The sequence below is a fragment of the Halichoerus grypus genome, chromosome 4, assembly GCF_964656455.1.
Source record: "Halichoerus grypus chromosome 4, mHalGry1.hap1.1, whole genome shotgun sequence".
NCBI lineage: Eukaryota > Metazoa > Chordata > Mammalia > Carnivora > Phocidae > Halichoerus > Halichoerus grypus.
Genome location: NC_135715.1, coordinates 23,335,768 through 23,358,170, shown reverse-complemented (window position 1 = coordinate 23,358,170; position 22,403 = coordinate 23,335,768). Strand labels below are relative to the sequence as shown.

General features: G+C 32.7%; 1 protein-coding gene across 2 annotated transcripts in view; it reads right to left on the bottom strand.

Annotated features, from left to right (window-relative positions):
* Positions 1–714: 714 nt before the first annotated feature.
* Positions 715–22,403, bottom strand: part of LOC144381465 (uncharacterized) — a 68,071-nt gene continuing 46,382 nt past the window's right edge. For both annotated transcript variants that reach the window (XM_078069960.1, XM_078069961.1), the window contains exons 5-6: positions 9,909–9,973; positions 715–1,154 (exon numbers count right to left, since the gene is read on the bottom strand). In XM_078069960.1, the coding sequence (XP_077926086.1) occupies positions 9,941–9,973 (33 nt within the window). In that variant the 3' untranslated portion in view covers positions 715–1,154; positions 9,909–9,940. The remainder of the gene's footprint in view (positions 1,155–9,908; positions 9,974–22,403) is intronic.

Here is a 22,403-nt window from a genome sequence, read left to right as displayed (position 1 = left end):
ATTCCTCAGGGACGCTTTCTACCACCAACTGACCAGATAGAACCCCCTTGTTATGGTACACTATACTTCTTTTGTTCAAACTCAATTCTTTATATATTTTTAGACAAAGTTAAATTCCTAAATCAAACCTTTGATATTTTACCTTATTGATAAATCAATAAATATCTTTTTTGTTGGGATACCCTTACTATAGCCTTATAGATCTGAGTAAGATTTATATGTTGTAGTAGTTCATTTTTACTGGAAAGTTTTTCAGTTGAAAGCAGAAAGCTTAATTAAAGAAAATCACTAACAATGCATGTTTTCTAATATTCACTTCAGTAGTTTTAGAATAATTTATTGACCCTCGTTATATTTATAATATTTTTCAGCATTTTTATGTAAATTATAAGTTCTGTGAAGGCAGGGATCTCATCTAGCTTATATACAATCTCTCTGGCATATAATATAGTGCCTATAATCTGGTCAGCACTTGATAAATTTATTGAAAATTAAACCTTTTTACAAGTATCTGGATTCCCATTATATCCAGGCCTTTGCTAATACTGTAACGATTTCAACTTACTACGAATTTTTCATTCCTTGAGTCAGAGACAAATTTTCAAATGTGATTTTCCCTAAATTATCAAGTGAAAGGCACAGACTATAACAACTTTCAAAAATTTCTTAGTGAAAAACTTGACAACAGAAGTGGCAAAGAGTGCTATGCAGGCAGGCAGATCGCTGAGGACACATCGAGATTTCTATAGAATAGGCATGAAAGATGAGAATGGGTATTAGTATGGTTCAGAAAAGAAAACTTATGAAATACTCTAGCAACTCAAAAAAGTAAAACAAATACATGCTAAATCATAATCTCATTATTTATTTCTAAGGTGGGACAGCCATGAATCTTACCTTTGTATCAGAAATGAGTAACATAAAATCCATATTCAAATAGAAATGCTATTTACTTATGAATTGCTGTAGTAGTAAACATTTTGTCAGGTAATCAATTAAACCACATATTATAGCTGATTGGAGATGGTGATCCCCAAGCCACAGCCTGGGGGGAGCGGGGGGCTGTGTGCCTGAAGAATTGCTTTCTCAGAGAAAAGGAGGTGGGGGGGATGTGAATTGATAGTCAATTCTGAGTTTGCCAAATAAAGTAGAGCCTAGGAAGAAGGTAAAAAAAAAAAAAAAAAAAAAAAAAGTAAGAAGTGATTTTTATGTTACCACAGGACATTATTCTTTTTTTTTTAATTCTCTGACATTCAAAACAGATACTTTTATTGCAGAGTATTATTTGTAAAAGGGAGCTTAAAAGTTTATTACAGTTTGGCCCATTTCTGCTGTGCCTTCACAATGAAGCACATCTAGAACCTTTTTATTTGTTATGTTATTTCTGATATTAGAAAATGGAAATCATGATTCGTCCCATTTCTAGTCCAAATTCAATAACAAAAAATAAGTTATAACCATAAATAATAATTTCAACTTTTAGAAATGTGATGGAAGAGAACCACACTATTTTTCAATATCTTTCTCATTTTTTTGGCTCCAGAGTCAAAATACTTTTATACTTACTGAAGTTTTAGATCTACTGAAAAAGCTTTTTTTGCCAACCCACTACACATTTATGAAAAATAAAACTTAAACTTATTTATCCAAGCCTCGGAGTTACAACATTCGAAATTTTAGTAAATATGCAAATTTATTAACCCTCTGATAAATACTATTTTTAATCAGAACAGATATGGTCCCACATTTGCCCCTAGATATTTTTTTATCAATAAACCAGTAACTATCATCTTTTCTAGACTAGTGTTATTACCAACTTCAATATTAGAGTAAGATTTATATTTCATTATGGCTCACTTTAACCTGAGAAAGTTCTTTGATTAAGAGTAGAAAGCTTAGGGGCGCCTGGGTGGCTTAGTCGTTAAGCGTCTGCCTTCGGCTCAGGTCATGATCCCAGGGTCCTGGGATCGAGCCCCGCATCGGGCTCCCTGCTCAGCGGGAAGCCTGCTTCTCCCTCTCCCACTCCCCCTGCTTGTGTTCCCTCTCTTGCTGTCTCTCTCTCTCTCTGTCAAATAAATAAATAAAATATTAAAAAAAAAAAAAAAGAGTAGAAAGCTTAAATCAGTTTAAGAAAATCACATATTACCATCACGCATTCTTATTTTTGAAGGAGAAAAATAGTGCTGAAATAAAACATTTTATAAAACATAAAACCTGATGACTAGAAAGAATAGTGAAAAAGAAATTTCAGCAATAACATAATGGATGCATTTTTAGATAGAGATCTGATATGAAGTCTATGGGATAGAAATGAGTCTAAGCTTCATCATCCTTAGTAGCTTCTCCCAAGCTTTTGATAGTACTTACTATTATTAAAATTATCTGTATGATTGACATATAGCTTTTTCTAGGGAAGATATGACTTACTGGAAACTAATTTTCCTACCTAACTTTCTAGTAGATACTAGTAACCTTTTAGCTCTCATTAAACTCAGTTATTATAGCTCACAATGAAGACTTAAAGATTAATGGTTTTTATTTGGGGGTGAAAAAAAAAAAGGCCAGTTTTGCATTTACAACATCAAAAAATCAGTCCATCAGTCTGTTTGCTTCCTGTGGTCTGACTTTAGCCACTTTGAATTTTCTTTCTCCCTCTGAGTTGTCAAGACCTTGGAAGTTCCTGTACATTCACTCCTAACTTCTGTCTCGCCTGAGATCCACTTCACTTCTATCCTTCTTTCTGAATTAAAGCAGCTTTACAACATATGCTACCGGTTTCAACTCCATCTGTGTATTATTTCCCACTCACTGCTCTTGTCAAGCTTCACTGGGCCCATCACTAATCTTACTTACTTTGTCACTGACAGCAGATCTGTAGGCCACCCTCTTCCTCCTCATGCCAATCTCTTAGAATAATCTCTAAGAATCACCCTAAAGAGATTTCCTATAATAGATCCTCCTCAGATAACAACAACAATAATAAATAATCTGATTCTGAGGAGCTGACACATGAAACAGGCATAATAGATTACTAAACTTTCATTTTATAATGATTTCTAGAAATAATGTGACATATAATTCAAATTAGATAGTCATATAAAGCTCTAGAAACTAGAAATAGAAAAAATAATGTGTGCAATGACTAATTAGCTAAAAATAAAATATCACTTCTTTCCCTTTGGAAATGTTACTAATTATTTTATCTGATAAAATATATTTGAAACAAAGACAATATTAAGTGAACAATAATTCATTTTAGTATGGGAAAGAGGGGGAATTTTGAACTTTGATTTGGGATGTGGCTTTTCTATAATTAGGCACCTTCCCAAACAACTGTGTTGTGTGTTCTCAACTGCTCAGTTCTGGGTTATCCGGGAGTGATTCTTGGTGGTAGTGAAATGTGACCACCTTCCAAAAAATAGCCTGATCCTTTGGCTGCACAGCACTGAAGAATCTAATTACTAACAAAGTCTCTCTCTTTCTCTCACTTGTTGTCTCATTCATCATCCAACTACCCATCCCCATTCATAGGGAACTAATCATATGTACAACCACAAATGTGCAGCACTATATTTACATATCACGGAAAACATATTTTACTTTGTGTATATACATAATATTTTAGGATAAAATGATAGCTGTCTTCTATGAGAAAATATTCAAAATCAAATTCAAAGTCATTTTTTGTCTTGCGAAAATCAATAATTAAATTTATACCATTACTTTAAAAAATATGTTTTCTTAGACTCAGGGTCACATTATAGAACATTGGAGTTCCTAAAAGTTTTGTTTTTAAAATAGATTATAGCATTACTTTTCTGTGGGACTAAACCAGCTTTCCTTTTTGCTTAAAATTTTTTTAAGAGCTAAATTGTAACTCAGAGCCAACAGATCTATATGCATCCAATACCTACTGTGGGCTGAGCACTTTGTTTAACATCATTGGTACTTCTGAAGAGCTTAGTTTCCTTAGAAAAAAATGACATGTATAAAATAAGGAAGCAGAGTAAATGGGGAAAATAAAAGAAACTAAATGTGACTTTTTGTTGTGACTTTGTCACATCAACTCCTTGCCAATTAGCCATGTCATTCTGTGCAAGATAATTTACATGCCTGAGACTCAACTTCCCCAATTCCAAGCTGAGGATATCGATTATTCTGAAATACATTTAATGCTGAAATTCTGATTCTGAAGAAAGGACAGTACAATGCAGTGTAAAATCAACAATTGGGTCAAATGGGCACGATTTATGAGATGTTTTATAATTTATTTATTTATTTTTTAAATGTTTTATTTATTTATTCATGAAAGTCAGAGAGAGAGAGAGAGGCAGAGGCAGATGGAGAAGCAGGCTCCCCGCCTAGCAGGGAGCCCGATGCGGGACTCCATCCCAGGACCCTGGGATCATGACCTGAGCCGAAGGCAGACGCTTAACCATCTGAGCCACCCAGGCGCCCCGAGATGTTTTATAATTTAGAGAAGAGAAAGTTTAACATGAATTTCAGAGATGGAGTCAGTAGTAGATATGAAAACAGAAAAGGAATAATTTACTTAAGAGTTCTAATATCTCCTAAAACCTAGACATTAAATATAATGGGAACACATATTATAGAATCTATTTCAGCCAGAGTAAACTACAAAGTTTTCTTCTCTTTTTAATCTAACAAGAAATAACTAATAAATTTTTTAATAACAAGAATAGAACAGATTGATACAGACAGGATTCTCAGTATAGATTCTACCAGTGACAGATTTAAACAATTCTATATAAGAAAATTTAAAAAAACAAATCTAACAGAAGATTTATGCTTAACACTTAGATTCATAAGTTTTAAAATGTGATGGCCATATACCAACATCCTGCACATTATATATATATATATATATATATATATATATATATATATATATATATATATATAAATGGATATTATATATAATATGTGGATATGTATGTATGTGTACATATATGCATATATATATGTTTATATATATGTGTGTGTGCAAGAGAGAGAAAATAATTTCTATTGACAGCAAAATCAGAATACAAGAATCATTTTAATGATTATTTCACCTGATTGGTAAAAATTCACAGAACTCATTATGTTTTTTAAACACTTGGACAAAATGTTTTTTAATTGAAATCATTCCCTTTTCGATCCTTAATTCTTTTAGAATTTCTTCCTATTGTGAATTTCCTGCATTCATTATTCAGGTCAAATGGCTATGAATGTTTTCTAGTTAACCAATAGCCCTCTTCCATGGAATGCCCATAATTAACCACAATATTACTTCTCAATCTGTTGTTATTCAAACATGATGTAAAAAAATTCAGCTTATACAATATTCTATCTACCTGGACTTACAATGATGTTTTGGCCAACCAAAAGTAGTACACACATTATGTGAACTATTGGACTGTCCTCATTTCCAATAACCTGCTTCTGTTTGATTGAAATTTTGAACTTAGAACTTAGGAACACTATTTTATATTTTTTATTATAGAAGTTTCTTGTTTTCATTTCAGACTTCTAGCCTATTGTGATTACACTGGATTTAAAAAATTAAGATTTATTGCTTCATCTTTTGTACTTTCGTGACTTCAAATATAATATGTGGATCCTTATTTAATCATTCATTTAAAATAACATGACTGGTAACAGGGAAAATCTAGGAGAAAGTCCAGACTGACAGAGACCATCAAAATTATTTGCACTTAACAGCTAGGTGGCTTTCAATTCATTTTGTAAGCCTGTCATCAAGTCTTCACTTAAAAATGGCAATTATTTTATCAAATGTTTTGTTGAAATCAAACTAAATCATGTCTATAGCATGACCCTCATTTTGAACTTAGCAACTCAAGAAAAAAAATTCAAGGGGAAAAAAAAAGAAGGAAACCAATAATATTTGGCACGACTTGAAATATTTTGGCTTTGAATCATTCCAGTTGCCTATGCAATATTTATTCTGAATATTGTTAAAAATTATTTCTAAGGTTACTTGTTCACAGAATATAGAACCACCCTTTTCAACTTTTGAAAAATAAATTAGTCTGCTATTTGTGTTTTTGACTCTCTTCTGGTTCTCTACTTCTCATTAATGAAAAACAGGCTCTGGAAGCCTGGGTGGCTCAGTCAGTTGGCTGTCTGCCTTCAGCTCAGGTCGTGATCCCAGGGTCCTGGGATTGAGTCCCACATCGGGCTCCTTGCTCAGTGGGGAGTCTGCTTCTCCCTCTGCCTACAGCTCCTCCTGCTTGTACTCTCTCTCTCTCTCTCTGACAATTAAATGAATAAAATCTTTTTTAAAAATAAAAGAAAAAAGAAAAACAGGCTCCACAATCATTTGGGGATGTATTTCATCTGGACCTTAATGTTAAACTTACTTTAAGTGCCTAGAAAAGCTTGAATTACAATACTAATTCTTCCATTACTGGCATCCACACTTGTTAGCTTACTCTTCCAACCTCAGCTAAAATGCCATTTCCTATCTGAAGTGTTTTTGAATCTGAACCTCATTTGAAAGTGATCATCTTATCCTCTGCCTTTTTTACCTGAAATATTTTTATAACATTCAATTCCTCTATAAAAATTATTTTTATTTATTGCATTCATATTTTCTATATTTTATATCTTAAAAATATTTTTTCTTTAAAATCCTTTCAGCCAATTCCAATTTGTATGATACTCTTGAAGTGTGTGTCGATCAGCAATTGTGCTGAGCCAAGGCTGGTTTGCAAACCTGATAATGTTAGGTCATTCTCCCTTTCATGCCTCACACTTCAGGACTTTCCACAGAAAAAGAGAAGTCCTGAAATATTCATTGCATCAGAACATCCAGAACTTCTAATTTTTGTCTCTTCTTAAGACTGCCAAAGATTCCTGAGTTTCTCTCTTCAGATTCTTAGCCCCAGCAGTTCTCATTGTCCCAATACTCTCTGATGCCTTCAAGCATACGGTTCCTGCATTTTAGCCATACATTTTTTAATGGGATTTTTGGTGTAGTAAAAGCTAAACTACCCTATCCAACTCAGAAGCAGAAGTTTCTTAACTAATTAATATTTTTTTATGTATTTCTTCCTGCCATATTTATATTCTCTCTCTCCCTCTATCTCTATCTCTGCGAATATCTATTTATCTATATCTACACACAAGCCGTATACAACTGTGTGGGATACTGACATTTGAGATACATATATCTAATTAAGGGCAGAGAGATAGTCATACTGATTTTTATGTCAGCGATGTTTTCTACTTATTTGAAACTCAAAAATGAATAAATTAGAGGCATGGGGAAATTGTTCTTTGTTGGGATATCCGAGATTGCCTTCCATAAATTAGCTTGTTTCAGTCGGGCTAACCAGTGTGATGCCTTCTTTTCATCACTTACCGTGTTATTTCACTTATTTGGATTTTTAGACTCTTAATATTCTTTTTATTTTACTCATGTATTCTGAATTATTTCTTCCAACTATGGTCTACTAACTCTTTTTAAAAATAAGTATTCATTATACTATTTAAGTCTTTCAATTTCAAAAAAAGTTGTCAAGATTTTACTAGCAGAAAAAAGACTTCACACTCACAAAAGGGGAGAATATATCACATATTCTACAGATTATTTCAATAGTTCAACTAGCTCTAATTTTTCAGGTTTCTAAGAGAAGAAACAGTTCTCATAAATTCTTCCTGGCAACTGTCAAATGAAATATCTATTTATGTTTGGTCTGGAGATGTGGGCAACTAACTGCCAGTAGATTCATTTATACCAGTGCTTGGAAAGTAGCCGATACTGTTTCCAGTCACAACATTCACAAAACCTAACTGGATTCTTGTCAAGAACATCTTTTACCAAAAATTTGCTAGATGAATAAAAATAAAAATGAGCTGTTCTAATATTTTACTTACCTCTTTTTAACTTTATTTTTGCTGTTTCGTGAGCACAAACTAACTAGGGTCCTTGAATTATTTGTTCCAAAATTCACAATTCATGAATTTTCTCGTATTATTTAAAATGCTTGCTTAAGCTCCAACCATCACATAGACCACCAGATTTTTTTAAGTGAAAAAAAAGAGAGTTTTTAAAGGACATTTCCACTGTATAGCACATATATTTTATTTCTCTTACTCTAGATTTTACACATATAAATTGCTAGAAAATAAATGTTAGTTTAGTCCATTAAGTGTCAGTTAGAAATCACTGATACTATTTCAAAGAGAGAAAGGAAGAAGATATGATGGGATAAGCAACAGAGAATCTCTGTCACAATTATCCATTTGAAGAGGGTCTCATAATCTTCATTGAATTATTTATTTCAATGCCAATTTCAGTCTTATTGTCACTGACCATATCCAGGACTGACAAAATGGCTTTAAAAAAAAAATTATTTATTTATTTGACAGAGAGAGACAGTGAGAGAGGGAAGACAAGCAGGGGGAGTGGGAGAGGGAGAAGCAGGCTTCCCGCTGAGCAGAGGGTCTGACCTAGGACTAGATCCCAGGACCCTGGGATCATGACCTGAGCCGAAGGCATATGCTTAACCGACTGAGCCACCCAGGTGCCCCATAAAATGGCTTTTAAAAAAGCAATACATTTTACAACTTTTTAAACAAAGCAAATTGATGGTGTCAGTGGTCAAATGCTATGGGCTTATTTTATGATAGCATTATTTCATAAATTGCTGCATCAGTTTACTTTATTAATCAGAATCCTGCTACCCTATAACAACCTGGCTTCACTTTATTTGAAAAAAATTGACTCAAGAGAATAACCTTTCGTCATAGTCCCTGGCTTGTCTACCATGGAAACTGTATGATGAATGAATATATCAATTTGTCAAGTGCTATCTTAAAAAGAAGATGAGTAAGTTTTAGTGACTGATCATTATAGCATGTTGTCCACTTAACTGTAATGGAATATTTTAGCAAATCATCCTAGAAATTAAACTTAAAATTCTCTTTAGCATTATTTCTGACATTACTACCAATAAAATATGTTTTAATGAAATGGCTCTGTTGAGGATGTAACTTACAAGAATTATTTTTCAAAGGAGCTACTTAAAATTATTTTTTAAAAATGTTTAGAATTATTCATTGTTTGTTAAGATGTTCCTTATTTGAAAAACTCAGACAATTACCTTAATGGGTTCATTATGTGACTAACTGAACAAACAACTATGTATATATATATGTGTATATATCCCAATTCTTCAGAATTTTACTGAGTGGTGGTCCCAGAAATGGCCCTTTATGATATTTATAGTCTCTGCTTTATATATTGCCAAAAAAAAGATATTTTTAGTGTAGTAAAGTCATATTATGTTACATGTATTACAGACAGGAATAAATAATGAATTTTCACATTGTTGCAGTAGAAAGTATTGTTGTGATAGTAATGGTTTTTTTACTATCATGATTAATATATATAGCCGTGTAATGGTTTAAAGTTATTCTTAGAAAAAAAAAAAAAAACACATATCACTACATGGTGAAATAGAAAAAGCCATGTAAATTCAAATAGGTACAAACAAATTTCTCACCATTTGATAATTACAAACCAGTAGAATGCGTTAATAGGTTGAGATTTCAGTACTGGCACAAAATAAAAGTAGTTTCTTATACACAATGTATAGCATCGGTACGTGTGTGTGACTTCTAATAGTTCTTATGCTTCCAAATATTTGTTCTCAAACAAAAAAGATACCAGGTTATAAGGAAAGAAATAAGTTTCTTTTATGATTACACTAATTAGTGGAGAGGTAGTGAAAATTTTCAGCACACAATATTTTTTCTTTCTCTGGTGTTATACAAGAAAACTCAAATAAAACTTGTGAATTTCATTCTGAATTTATATATCTAACAATCTTTAGCCCTATTCTTCAGTTTTTTGATAGTGCTGATTTAACTAGACTTACCAAGGAGTTTGAAGTAACAAGTCACTTTATCTTTAGAATTTGGATGAGTTCTGTATGATATTAGCCTGTAAAGACATCAAAATCAGTCACTGTGATTAGTTAAAAGAGTATTTGAACTGAGCATAAAATTTTAAAATGGAATTTTTTCAGAATATTTAAATAAATCAATTAATCTACCTTCTTTATTGCTGTTTTTACATTATTTATTTCCAAATGGATATATATTCACATGTGGATATATCACCAGAATTAAAAGCATGCACATATGTATATTTATAATAATTTAAATATATGTAACAGTCATAGTGCCAGCAAGAAATAAACATACAAAAGAGGTAATTGAAGACATTTTAATAAAGAGAATATTTACAAAAGTGTAGGGAAGATTAATAGAAATCAACTGAGAATAGTGAAGCACCCTGATGTAGCAAAAGAAAAAAAGCCATTATTACCTGTACACCTGAAGAGGTAAGATAGATCAGTGGTTACCACATACAGGAGAGCTCAAGACTTGTAGCCAAGAGAAGACTGTGTGACAGGAACTCTTATTTTCTGAAGATGGATAGATGGTGGGGAAAGATCTAGCACATCTCTCCCTTCAATTGGTTGATTTCAATGTCTAATTCTAAACAAAAGCTTGATTGTGGTCCACCTCCCAAGGCAGAGCAGGATAGGAAAGATTGGGGAATGGATCTGAGGATGTAAACAGAGTTTATTGTCTATATTATTTTATAATAGAATTAGGGCCTTTTCAGAAGCAAGTGAAAGAAATGCTGGCATAACTGTGGGAATTTTAATTACACTGGGATAAATTTAATGAACAAAGACTGAGTTCTAGAGAAAAAGATGTTGAGTTATTGAAATTAAGGATAGTGCCACTAAATCTCTCCATCCATCTCTCCATCCATCCATCCATCCATCCATCCATCCACCATTCCTTCCATTCATCCATGCATTCTTGTATCCACTGTTCATCTCTATTTGCCATTTTTTGTCATTCCTATAGACAGAATTTCTTCATATGGCTAAGATGACAGTGACAGGCTGCACCTTTCTGTTAATTTAATAATCCCAAGGGGAAAAATACTATTTTCCCAATTTCTACATATTTATTTAAAAGAAAAACACTGATGGGCCCTATTTAGTGAATGCATTCAGAAGAATACATTTGGAGAGATATGCATCATTTTTTTAAGATTTTATTTATTTGACAGAGAGAGAGCGAGCACAAACAGGGGGAGAGGCAGGCAGAGGGAGAAAGAGACTCACCACTGAGCTGGGAGCCTGATGCGGGACTCCATCCCAGGATCCCTGCATCATGACCTGAACTGAAGGCAGCCACTTAACAGACTGAGCCACCCAGGGGGCCGAGATATGCATCATTTAAATAACAGTGGCTAAACACATTTTGCACAAATTCATGTACATGAATTTATATCAAAAAGTACCTGGCTGCTAGGCTCCTTGATCTTTTTATCTCCTTTCCTCTGCTCTACCTCACCTACCTATGTCCAAGGTCAAGTTCTGGCACTAGGTATAATCAAAGCTCATGTTACCTCTGAAACAAACAAATAAATTACTTAATTAAAACTAACATTCTAATCTCCAATTACTAATTCTTATCCTTCTGATTCATTTAATTAAGGTCTCTCATTACAGTAGTTCTTTAACCTCTATGAGATTTGAGATCTAAAATACATGTAATCTTCCATTTTTAAAATATTTCTCAGAAGGGTGCTTGGGTGGCTCAGTCAGTTAAGTGTCTGACCCTTAGTTTTGGCTAAGGTCATGATCTCTGGGTCTTGAGATAGAATCCCGTATTGGGCTCCAGCTCAATGCAGTGTCTGCTCGAGATTCTGTCTCTGTCTGTCCCTCTCCCACTGGCCCTATCCTCTCTCACATGTGCACACCCTTGCCCTCTCTCTCTCACAAAAAACAAAAAAAAAAACAAAACAAACAAACAAAAAAAACCCCATATCCCTCAGATATATTCTGACTTCTGCTTTGGATAGTCTGATTTAGTCATCTTGTATCCATTCCTTTGTGCTTTATCTCTCTTACCTATACTATTATCTAAGTGTTTTCTCTGTCATTGGTATCTTATATCCATGATATCCTTAAACCTTTACAGTAATATTCAGAAGACAACTACTATTATCTTCACTTTACAGATGAGAAAATTGAGACTCAGGATTAATCTGTACAAGACCTCGTAGCTGAAACAATAGCAGGTCTGCACGGCTCCAGACTCCATGTTCTCCACATTAAATGGAATTATTAATCTATATAAAATCACAGAAAAAGAAAAAAAAAATAAATGATGAGGAAAATTTATTTACAACTTTAACGTTTTAAAAATGTACCTGTAAACTCCCTGAAGGGAATATCTATGCTGTAAGGGGGGTACAAACCATTTTATTATATTTTTTAAATATGTGGTTTAAAATATACTGTTGTTTCTCAGTTTCAAATCATAGGATCAGCTTTAAAAATAGCGGTGACTATGCTGTGAATTTAGGAGATCAGGAACAGAAGACTATAAACACTTGCATACATGACTCTACCCTTTGTAGCTAAAATTGCCTGAAGAATGCCATTTGTATATTCCTATTTCTAGGACTGATAACTTCAAATAATCATGTTCTTCTTTCATTTTTAGAATTCTACATGGAATTAGGATAGATATTTAGAAGGATATGTGAGTTAGAGACAAAGTGCTTATATAATGGACAATGTGGCATAAAGTAATGTTCATGGGTTTTAGATAATCTGAGAGTTAATCACTCACCTTGCTGTTTCCTAGCAGCAAGGAAATTACTTAACCTCTCTAGTTAGCTGTCACTTCATCTGTAAATTTATAACAATATATATCTAGGCATTCAATAAATAATCTTGGAGGGGCACCTGGGTGGCTCAGTCTGTTAAGTGTCTGCCTTTGGCTCAGGTCATGATCCCAGGGTACTGGGATTGAGCCCCACATACAGCTCCCTGCTCAATGGGAAGTCTGCCTCTCCCTTTCCCTCTGCCACTTCCCCCCCACTCATGTTCTTGCATGCTCTGCTCTCTCTCAAATAAATAAATAATCTTTTAAAAATAAATAAATAAATAATCTTGGAAATGATAAATTAATATTTAAGAACACACCTAGGATGGAGACTGACCAAAATTGATAAACAGTGAAGTGCAATAATAAAATATGAAAGCCAAGTAAGATTGAACTAATTTTTTCATATTTCAAAAATTTTCAGAGAACCATTTCTTACTGCAAAAAAAAAAAAAAAAGTACTGTGATTTTCTTGACTGAGCTGATTTAAGAAACTTTCCTGTCAAACCAATTTTGTTTCTTATGACTGCATTTATGTTCCAAGACAATTAGGATTTGAAAATGCTTTTAAATCCTGGAGGTTAGTCCATCTTCTTTCAGACTTTCTTCTAGCCAAGAGTAGTTGGCTTAGTTAAGGGTAATGGCTTCCAACTACCAAGAATGAGGTGTTTTTTTTTTTTTTCCTTAAACATCATCTGAATCCTGATGCTTTCTACGTATTTCTTCTATAAATTAACCATTGCTTTTACAAATGCAAATTGATACCACAAAAAGAAAAACCTTGCAAAATGTATTAGTAAGTTTTCTGGAGCTATATAAGTGCTTTAAAATTAATGGTAGATGTATGCACCAAAGTAAAATTGCTTCAATTACTACATTAAACTGAAGAAAACTTAAAAAAAGGGAAGGTCATATTTTATATTCAACTAGTAAAATATCAAGTATTTTTCCACCACATTTGATAGACTTTAAACTCCCTTGGTATGTAATGCTCTATGGAATAAATAGACAGTTAAAAAGAGAAAAAAAATGAGATTAATTACAATCATGTTCATTTACGCCCACAGATAATGAAATTCAGCTTTTTTTTTCTTTTTTCTTTTTTTTTTTTAAAAGATTTATTTATTTGACAGAGAGAGAGACAGCGAGAGAGGGAACACAAGCAGGGGGAGTGGGAGAGGGAGAAGCAGGCTTCCCGCGGAGCAGGGAGCCCTATGCGGGGCTCGATCCCAGGACCCTAGGATCATGACCTGAGCTGAAGGCAGACGCTTAACAACTGAGCCACCCAGGCGCCCCAGTGAAATTCAGCTTTTAAAAGAAAGAGATAGAGAAAACTCTTGGTTTAACAAATTTAGATGGTAGTTAATTCAAATTTCAGTTATAGCAAAACCCTTAATACTTTCAGGTAGCCAGAGGACTTCATTTTTAATTTTTTTGAGTAGCTTAAGAACTTATCATTTTAGCAGCTACTTGGAAAAATGTGCTACACAGGGAAACTTCTATTTATTAAGAAGAGGGCTCCTCATTGTTTTAACATGCAAATGACAACAAATTTAAAATAAACTACTCCCAACAAAAAAACAAACTAGAACTATAAAAACAGATAGAAAAAATAATTGTATCTGCTTTTGTAATACCTATTATTTTTGTGATATTGATCACTTCAAATAAAAAGAAAGAAATGTATAAATATATTTTTAAATTATGTATTCCAATTTAACTGTTTAGCCCTCAAGGGTTAAATAAGAGTTTTACAATTTTTTAGAAAATGGAACCGATCACAACACAGTCTGCTTTGGTGAAGGTTTCCCCCGGAGGAGAGAAAAACAGTGGAAATTTTTTCTCCCACTTAACAAACATTCCTATAACTGATGTCCTGAGGGCTTTGTTTGTTTTTGTGTAGTTTAGGGTTGCCAGATTTGCAATTAAAAATGCAAAATGAAAAAAATATGAATGCCCCATTAAATTTGAAGTTATTGATGAGTTAATATTTAACATAAGTATGCATGATGTACTATTTGGGACATACTTATATACAAAAAAAAAAAAAACACCTACCCATTTATCTGATATTCAAATTTAATTCATTTTCTACTTTATTTGGCAACATCAGTTCAGTCATACTAAATTCTCAGTCAGTTAAAATCCTTTCTAGTGTTCAGGGAAGGCTGTTCCTTTAATTTTTACTAAGTTTCCAAGATAAAGAGATAAGGGATATCCTTGACAGGTAGGCAAACTAAAATATTAGAGGATGGTTAGATGGAATAAATACAACTCGGTCATTAGGCCTGTGTTTTAGCTCTTGCTCTGTTATTTTCTTATTATTATCACATATCAATTTTTAGGCACATATTATTCCATGCTGACTTACATGTTTATCACTTAAGATTTTTTTCCCCCTTGGGGAGAAGAAATTATTAAATTGGGACACAATTTTGTTCAATGGAAATATGTAAATAAAAAGAGCAATATAATGTAGTGTTAGGCTTCAAGGTATGTGGAAATACATAGTTTCTTGTGCATTTGCTTTTTATCATTTCCCCTTTCACTTTACTTATGTCACGTAATCAGGAATCTAAGAATCCTATATAGTATGTTTGCTCCTGAGCAAAAAAAAGTAAATAATGGATAATTATTATTCTTTACTTCATTTCTGATATAGAAAGAATAAATTTTCTCTCAGTATTTCTGTTGACATTATAATATTTAGTTCACCTTTATTAAGTTCATAAAAGACCAGATTCCTGGGTAGAAAGAAGTAACTCCCTGTAGTGAGGCATGATACCTGTCAGGTTCTCTCTTTCTTCTTCTTCTTCAAAAAAAGATGCATTCATTTATTCTACAAATATTATTGAATGTCTACTATGTACTAAGTGTTATGGTTTAATATATTACTGAAAGAGCATTGAGGGGACATTGTTTTTATTCTAGGAACAAACTGTCTGAGAATTAAACTGAAAACTCACCATCAATTGCAAGGATAGGGAGTTAACCCTAAACCCTCTTCTCTCAATAGGAGAAAATAAAGCCAAGTTCTGTTTTATTATGAGGCTTATACACAGGGGGAATGTAAAATCACACAAACCCCCAAAACCAGCTATCCCAGGATCTCTAGGTGCAGGGAACTAGCTTCCCGCATACCTTTACAAGCATTGACATCCCATGACATCCCATCCCATAGACTTCCAGGCATAAAGCAGCTTGTATGTTTCTGCACAGGACCATTTTCTCCTGTTACTTTATTGAAGGAAGATGTGTAGAGAGGAGGGTTCTCTCTACAGCCAAACTCTCCCATGCCCAACAGAAACCCTGACCTGATACATACTTTCACAAAACAATGGGGAGCATGAGAACCCAAATGCATTTCTACATGGATGAGCTTCGTCTTTGTTTCTTTCCAATAAAACCCATTTCTTAATCAATTCTGATTTTGTGAAATCTGTTCAAACAAACATGTTCCAGTGTCATCCCTGAAAATACCTCCCTTTTATGAGAGGTTTTGTGAAGCATATTCTTATTTCATCTATGTAAACATTCAATATATAATTAAACTTCCTTTAGATTGTAAGTATGCTATTTAAGTTTATTTTTTATGGCTTTTGATTTGATTTTTTTTACATTGATTTTTATGCAGACTAATAAAACCTGTATCTCTCTAGAGAAATAAAAGGCAAAATAATGTAAAACAGAGAGTGTAGCAATATATTTTTAACATGGATGAACCGAAAAACTTGCAGAAGCTAAAAGTTTAGTGAATCAAAATTGAGCATATTTCACTATTCTACATATTGTTTTTATACCTTTTTATTGAAGCATATTACACATACAAAAGTGCACAAATCACAAGTGTATGGCTCAAAATTTTATATACTATTAGTTGATTAATGTTTGTTAAAATTTTTAAAAATCATGGCTATTGAATTTTATCAGTTTTATATGTTGATATATATGAATATAGGATTTTTAAATTCTGTTAATATAATGAATTAAATTGAGGCTTAAAAGTTAAACTATCATCACATTACCTTTCAATGAGTTCTGTTTAATTACATTATAAAAACTTGTATAACATTGATGCCAGTTGTTTAACTAAATATTTGGTAGGATTCACTAGTGAAGTCATTTGATCCTGAATTTTAATTTGTGGAAAGGCATTGTTGAGTTTAAATTTTCTTTATTTGGGGCACCTGAGTGGCTCAGTTGTTAAGCGTCTGCCTTCAGCTCAGGTCATGGTTCCAGGGTCCTGGGATCGAGCCCCGCATCAGGCTCCCTGCTCAGTGGGAAGCCTGCTTCTCCCTCTCCCACTCCCCCTGCTTGTGTTCCCTCTCTCATTGTGTCTCTCTCTGTCAAATAAATAAAATCTTTAAAAAAAAAAAAAATTTCTTTATTTATTATGCATACACTTCTCTTATCAGATATTTGATTTACAAACATTTTCTCCCATGTTATGGGTTGTATTTTCACTTTCTCAATGGTGTCCTTTGAAGCCCAAAGATTTCTGAATTTCAGAAGTTAGAATAAAAATAATAATAAATATAAGAGCAAAAAATATACAATAAAATATTTAAAAAAAAACTCTATTAAAGGAGACTGACAAAGCTAAAAGTGGTTCTTTGAAGAGAGAAGCAGAGAGAGAAAAAAAGAAAGAACAACCAATACCAAGAATGAAAAAACAGGCATTTCTACCGAACCCACAAATAAAAAAAAAAAAAAAAAAAACAGTAAGAAGATAATGAGAACAGCTTTAGGGGTGTCTGGGTGGCTCAGTTGGTTAAGCTTCCAACTCTTGGTTTCAGCTCAGGTCAAAATCTCAGGGTCGTGGAATCGAGCCCTACCTCAGGCTCTGAGTTCAGCATGGAATCTGCTTGAAGATTGTCTTCCTCTGCTACTACCCCCCCTTGTGAGCTCTCTCTCTCTCTCTCAAATAAATAAATCTTTAAAAAAAGAAAAGAAAAGAAAAGAGAAGAAAAGAAAAGAAAAGACCTGTAAATAATTTGATTTGGGTTTAGTTTGTTTAAATTATTAAGCTTGACCTCAGACACGAGTCACCTGTTTTCTTCTGGTTAGCTTATAACTGGTTAATTTTTATTATCCTATTTTCCACTGTATTATCTTGGTAGCTACATATTATTTATAGTTATTTACTAAAATTCTTTTAGAAAATAAGTAAGATTTTACAACAAGTTTCCTTGTCATATCAAAATCTAACAGTAAGTAAATTACTTTCACTTTTCTTTGGATAATACAGAAATATTTCAGAATTTAGAACACTTCAATTTCTTTTACCTTCCTTTCCAATCATGCTATTTTATGTAATTCAATTATATATATTATTATATATATTATATATAATTCAATTATAAATATATACATATTAATTACACAAGATATCAAAATATTGCTTAGTACAACTCCATTTATTATACATAGCTACATTTATACTTATCTGGAACTCTGAATGTCCCAGTGAAATCGTCTTCTCCTTCTATAAAGAAAATCCCTTAGTATTTATTTTATCCTAGGTTTGCAGGTGACAAATTCTATCAGATTTTTATTGCCTGAAATGCTTTCATTAAATATTCATTTTTGAAGGATATCTTCATTTGGCATTGAATTGTAGATTTGCAATTATTTTCTTTCAGCTTGTCAAAGATGTCATCCGATTACCCTTTGGTATTTTTTCTTTTCTTTTTGTTTTTTGTGTTTTGGTAAGTCAGCTATCTGTCTTATGGATGCTCCTTTGAAACGAGTACTTCACTTTCTTGACTCCTGATTTTTAAAAGATTTTCTTTTCTTTTTTAATTTGTTAACTAGGTATAACTTTCTACTTTATTCTGTTTGGGTTCAGAAAATCTTTTGGCATTGTGGCTTGGTGTCTTTTGGTTTTATATTAGTATTTTATTTTATTTTGTAATAGGAGTGTCAGTGTTGCTTTTCAAATTTCACCTGTGTTGTAATCTCCAACTTATATTATATCGTTAAAATCCTTTTCCTGTTATCTCACTTTTTCTGGGTGCCTTAGGAACAGGGTGTGACCATGATCCTACCAATCAGCATGCATCCCAGGTATTCTGGAAAGTCTTGGATGGGCTGTAAGAAACATCAAGTTGAAACTCAGCTTCTCTCATCTTCTACTTGCACCAAAATCTTTGCGGAATGGCCACTTGCAATATGGTTTATCAAGTTGGATTAAGGAAATCTTTCTTAAGATTTTTCTCCTGGCTAAGAAATGTGTGTTTTATTTGCCCTAGATCTGAATATCTTAAAGATCTGAAAGATCTGAACTATCTCCCAAGTGAGCAGTGAATTACAAATAATATGTGGGCCTCCATGTTGGAAAATACATTGAATTGTATCGTTTTCTTTTTTTTTAAGATTGTATTTATTTATTTTAGAGAGAGAGAGAGCAAGGGGGAAGGAGGGAGAGAGAATTCCAAGCAGACTCCTTACTGAGCACATAACCCCACACGGGGCTAGATCCCACAACACTGAGATCATGACCTGAACTGAAATCAAGAGTCGGACGTTTAACTGATTGAGTCACCCAGGTGCCCCTTGGATTATATCTTTTTAAAAATAATTTTATTTTATTTTATTTCATCATGATAAGTATACGCTTTAATCACTAACCCCTATTTCCCCCATCTTTTCACCTACCTCCTTCTGGTAATTTCAAAAATCAGTTTGTTCTCTATAGTTAAGAGTCAATTTCTTGGTTTGTCTCTCTCTCTTTACCTTTTTTTCTTTGCTCATTATTTTTTCTTAAATTCCACATATGATATTTGTCTTTTTATGATTGACTTATTTTGCTTAGCATTATACACTGTAGTTCTATCCATGTTGTAGCAAATGGCAAGATTTCATTCTTTTTTAATACTGAATAATATTCCATTTTATGTATATACCACCTCTTCTTTACCCATTCATTTATCAATGGACACTTAGGCTGCTTCCATAGTTTGGCAACTGTAAATAATGCTCCTATAAACATAGGGTGCATATATCCCTTTGAAATAGTGTTTTTGTAATTTGGGAGCAAATACCCAGTAGTGCAATTACTGGGTAATAGGGTAGTTCTATTTTTAATTTTTTGAGAAATCTCCATACTATTTCCACAATAGCTGCACCAATTTGCATTCCCACCAACAGTGGAAGAGGGCTCCTTTTTCTCCACATCCTTGCCAACACCTAATGTTTCTTGTGTTTTTGATTTTAGCCATCCTGACAGGTGTGAGGTGGTATCTCATTTAAGTATTGATTTGTATTTCCCTAATGATAAGTGATGTTAAGCATCTTTTCATGTATCTGTTGACCATCTGTACATCTTCTTTGGACAAATGTCTATGTATGTGTTCTGCCCATTTTAATTGAATTATTTGTTTTTTGGGTATTGAGTTGTATCAGCTCTTTATATATATTGGATATTAACCCTCTATTGGTGTCTTTTACATTTTATTTAAAAAGAGTCAGCCATTATTTCTTTTGATTTTCTTAGATATTATATTCTAGATACCATTATCTCTTAGAATTCTTACATTCTAATTACATGATTGTTATAACTTTTAACTGTATCCCCTGTGTCCCATGCTTTTTCTGTATATTCATCATTTCTTCTTTGTTTGCATTATTCTGAATATATCGATACATACAAACACACCCCGGGTCAAAATTTTCCCTTTAAATGTAGCTATTCTGCCATAAAACACATCTACAAAATCATTAATTTCAGTTATTCTACTTTAATTTTTATTTCCAGTAGGTGATTTCTTTCTTTCCTTTCTTTTATCTTTCTTTTTCGTTTTCCGTTCTCTGCCAGAACATGTCTTGCATTCTTCTTCTTAAAAGTTATTTTTAAACCCATGTTTGATAACTATGCTATATTTTCCACATCAGTCAGTTATTTTCTGTTGTTTCTTTATTTTTCATATCATTTTTGTCTTGTTCACTAACGTGCCTGATAATGTTTTGTTGTATGAAGGGCATTATATGTGAAAAACTATAGTCATAATTTGAAGTTTAGAATAAAGTTTTCTTTGCCTGAGATTAATTACAATTATTAGTAAGGTTATTGTTCACAGTTTATGTTTAGTCCTTAAATTGCTGCAAAGATAGCATTAAAATAATTGGATAGATAGAAGATGGACAAAATTCTGTTTGTGTTTTTTTTTGTACCTCACACATATCTCCTAGGAAGTTCTAACACATTACCTTTCCTTCAGGTGTTGTTGTTGTTGTTGCTGTTGTTAAAATGAATAGTGCATTTAATGGCTGTTAATATTTCTGGAGTTTTCTTTTCAGAATCAAAGATATATACAAATATACAAGGCCAATCTAAAACAAGTATTACATATGCATATCTATATTACATTTTGAGTAAAGTTATGTAATTTAGCTCTAAATATCTGTGACTTCTTAAAAATAGGAACTATATTCACATATTTTGTTTCTATGCACTCTGGCTCAGGATATTGTAAGATATCTAGAACAATTTTGTAACATTTAACTGTCCTCTCTGTCTCTGATTTTAAACTACTCTATCCCACTCTACATTTAATTCATCCTAAACTACCTTTAAAAAGCTTTTTTTTCCTGCGAATCATTCTGTTGCTTTTGTTTGACTATAGATTAATGCACATATTTCTTTGCAGACTGAGCAGAATAGCTTGCAATTACTAAATCTCTTCCATGCTAGTCAATTGAAAATATATATGTAATTATCCATATATTTATCCCTGAAATTTATTCTTTTCTCAGTTTTACAACTCAAGGCAGTCATTCAGATAAATTAATAGTTTCTAGTCACACCCTGCTACCCAATGGCTGGACCAACATCACTGCGTTGTGTCAGTGTATCTGATTCTAAATTTAATATTTCTCATTTAATTTTCAACCACAGGATATTGTGATGGACACTTAGAAAATTTTAGCTCTTTAGTTTATTTTAAAGTTTTATGTGGGAGAAAGAACTTCAAAGTCAAGCTGACCTAAGAAACCTGGATATTGTCAATCCTTTAATGCTATTATTATGTAAAAAATGGCTATAAAATAAGCATTCAAAAGGAATTCTGGTCTTCATTACCTCTGCCTCACCCCTGAGGAAAATGACCATCATGTTTTTATAAATGCATTGTGGCTATAGTGGTTTTTCTCTGATGTATCTCAAAGGGCACTATAAAGATTCTTTACACTTTAAAAATCTTGGCAAATGTTTGTTGCTCTTTAATGCTCCTTAATGTAATAATGTATCCCAGGATATTGATTTATCTAATTATCTGTTTGACAGACACCCATTTATTTCCTTGTGTTTCTTATATTATACATATTAACTTGTATTTACTGATTTCAATATTCATGCATCTGTATCAAAACTATTAGATTAGATGTTATGTCAGGGAACACACATTCAATTGTTTCTTGTAAAAGATAGCTGTTTCTGAAATAACAGTTCAAAGCATTATTCCTGACAGTGGAATATTTACTTTTTTTTCTTTTCACCAAAATGTTAAAAAGCTTTAAACTTTAAGAATTCAGAAAATAATCTAAGAAACAAAATTATGTTGTTTACAAACTTTAATCTGAAAGAAAAATGTTATTTTACAGATCAATTTCCTTCAGTTATTGCAAAGACATAGTTCCACATTCAACTGAATGCATGTGACCATGAAATGAGC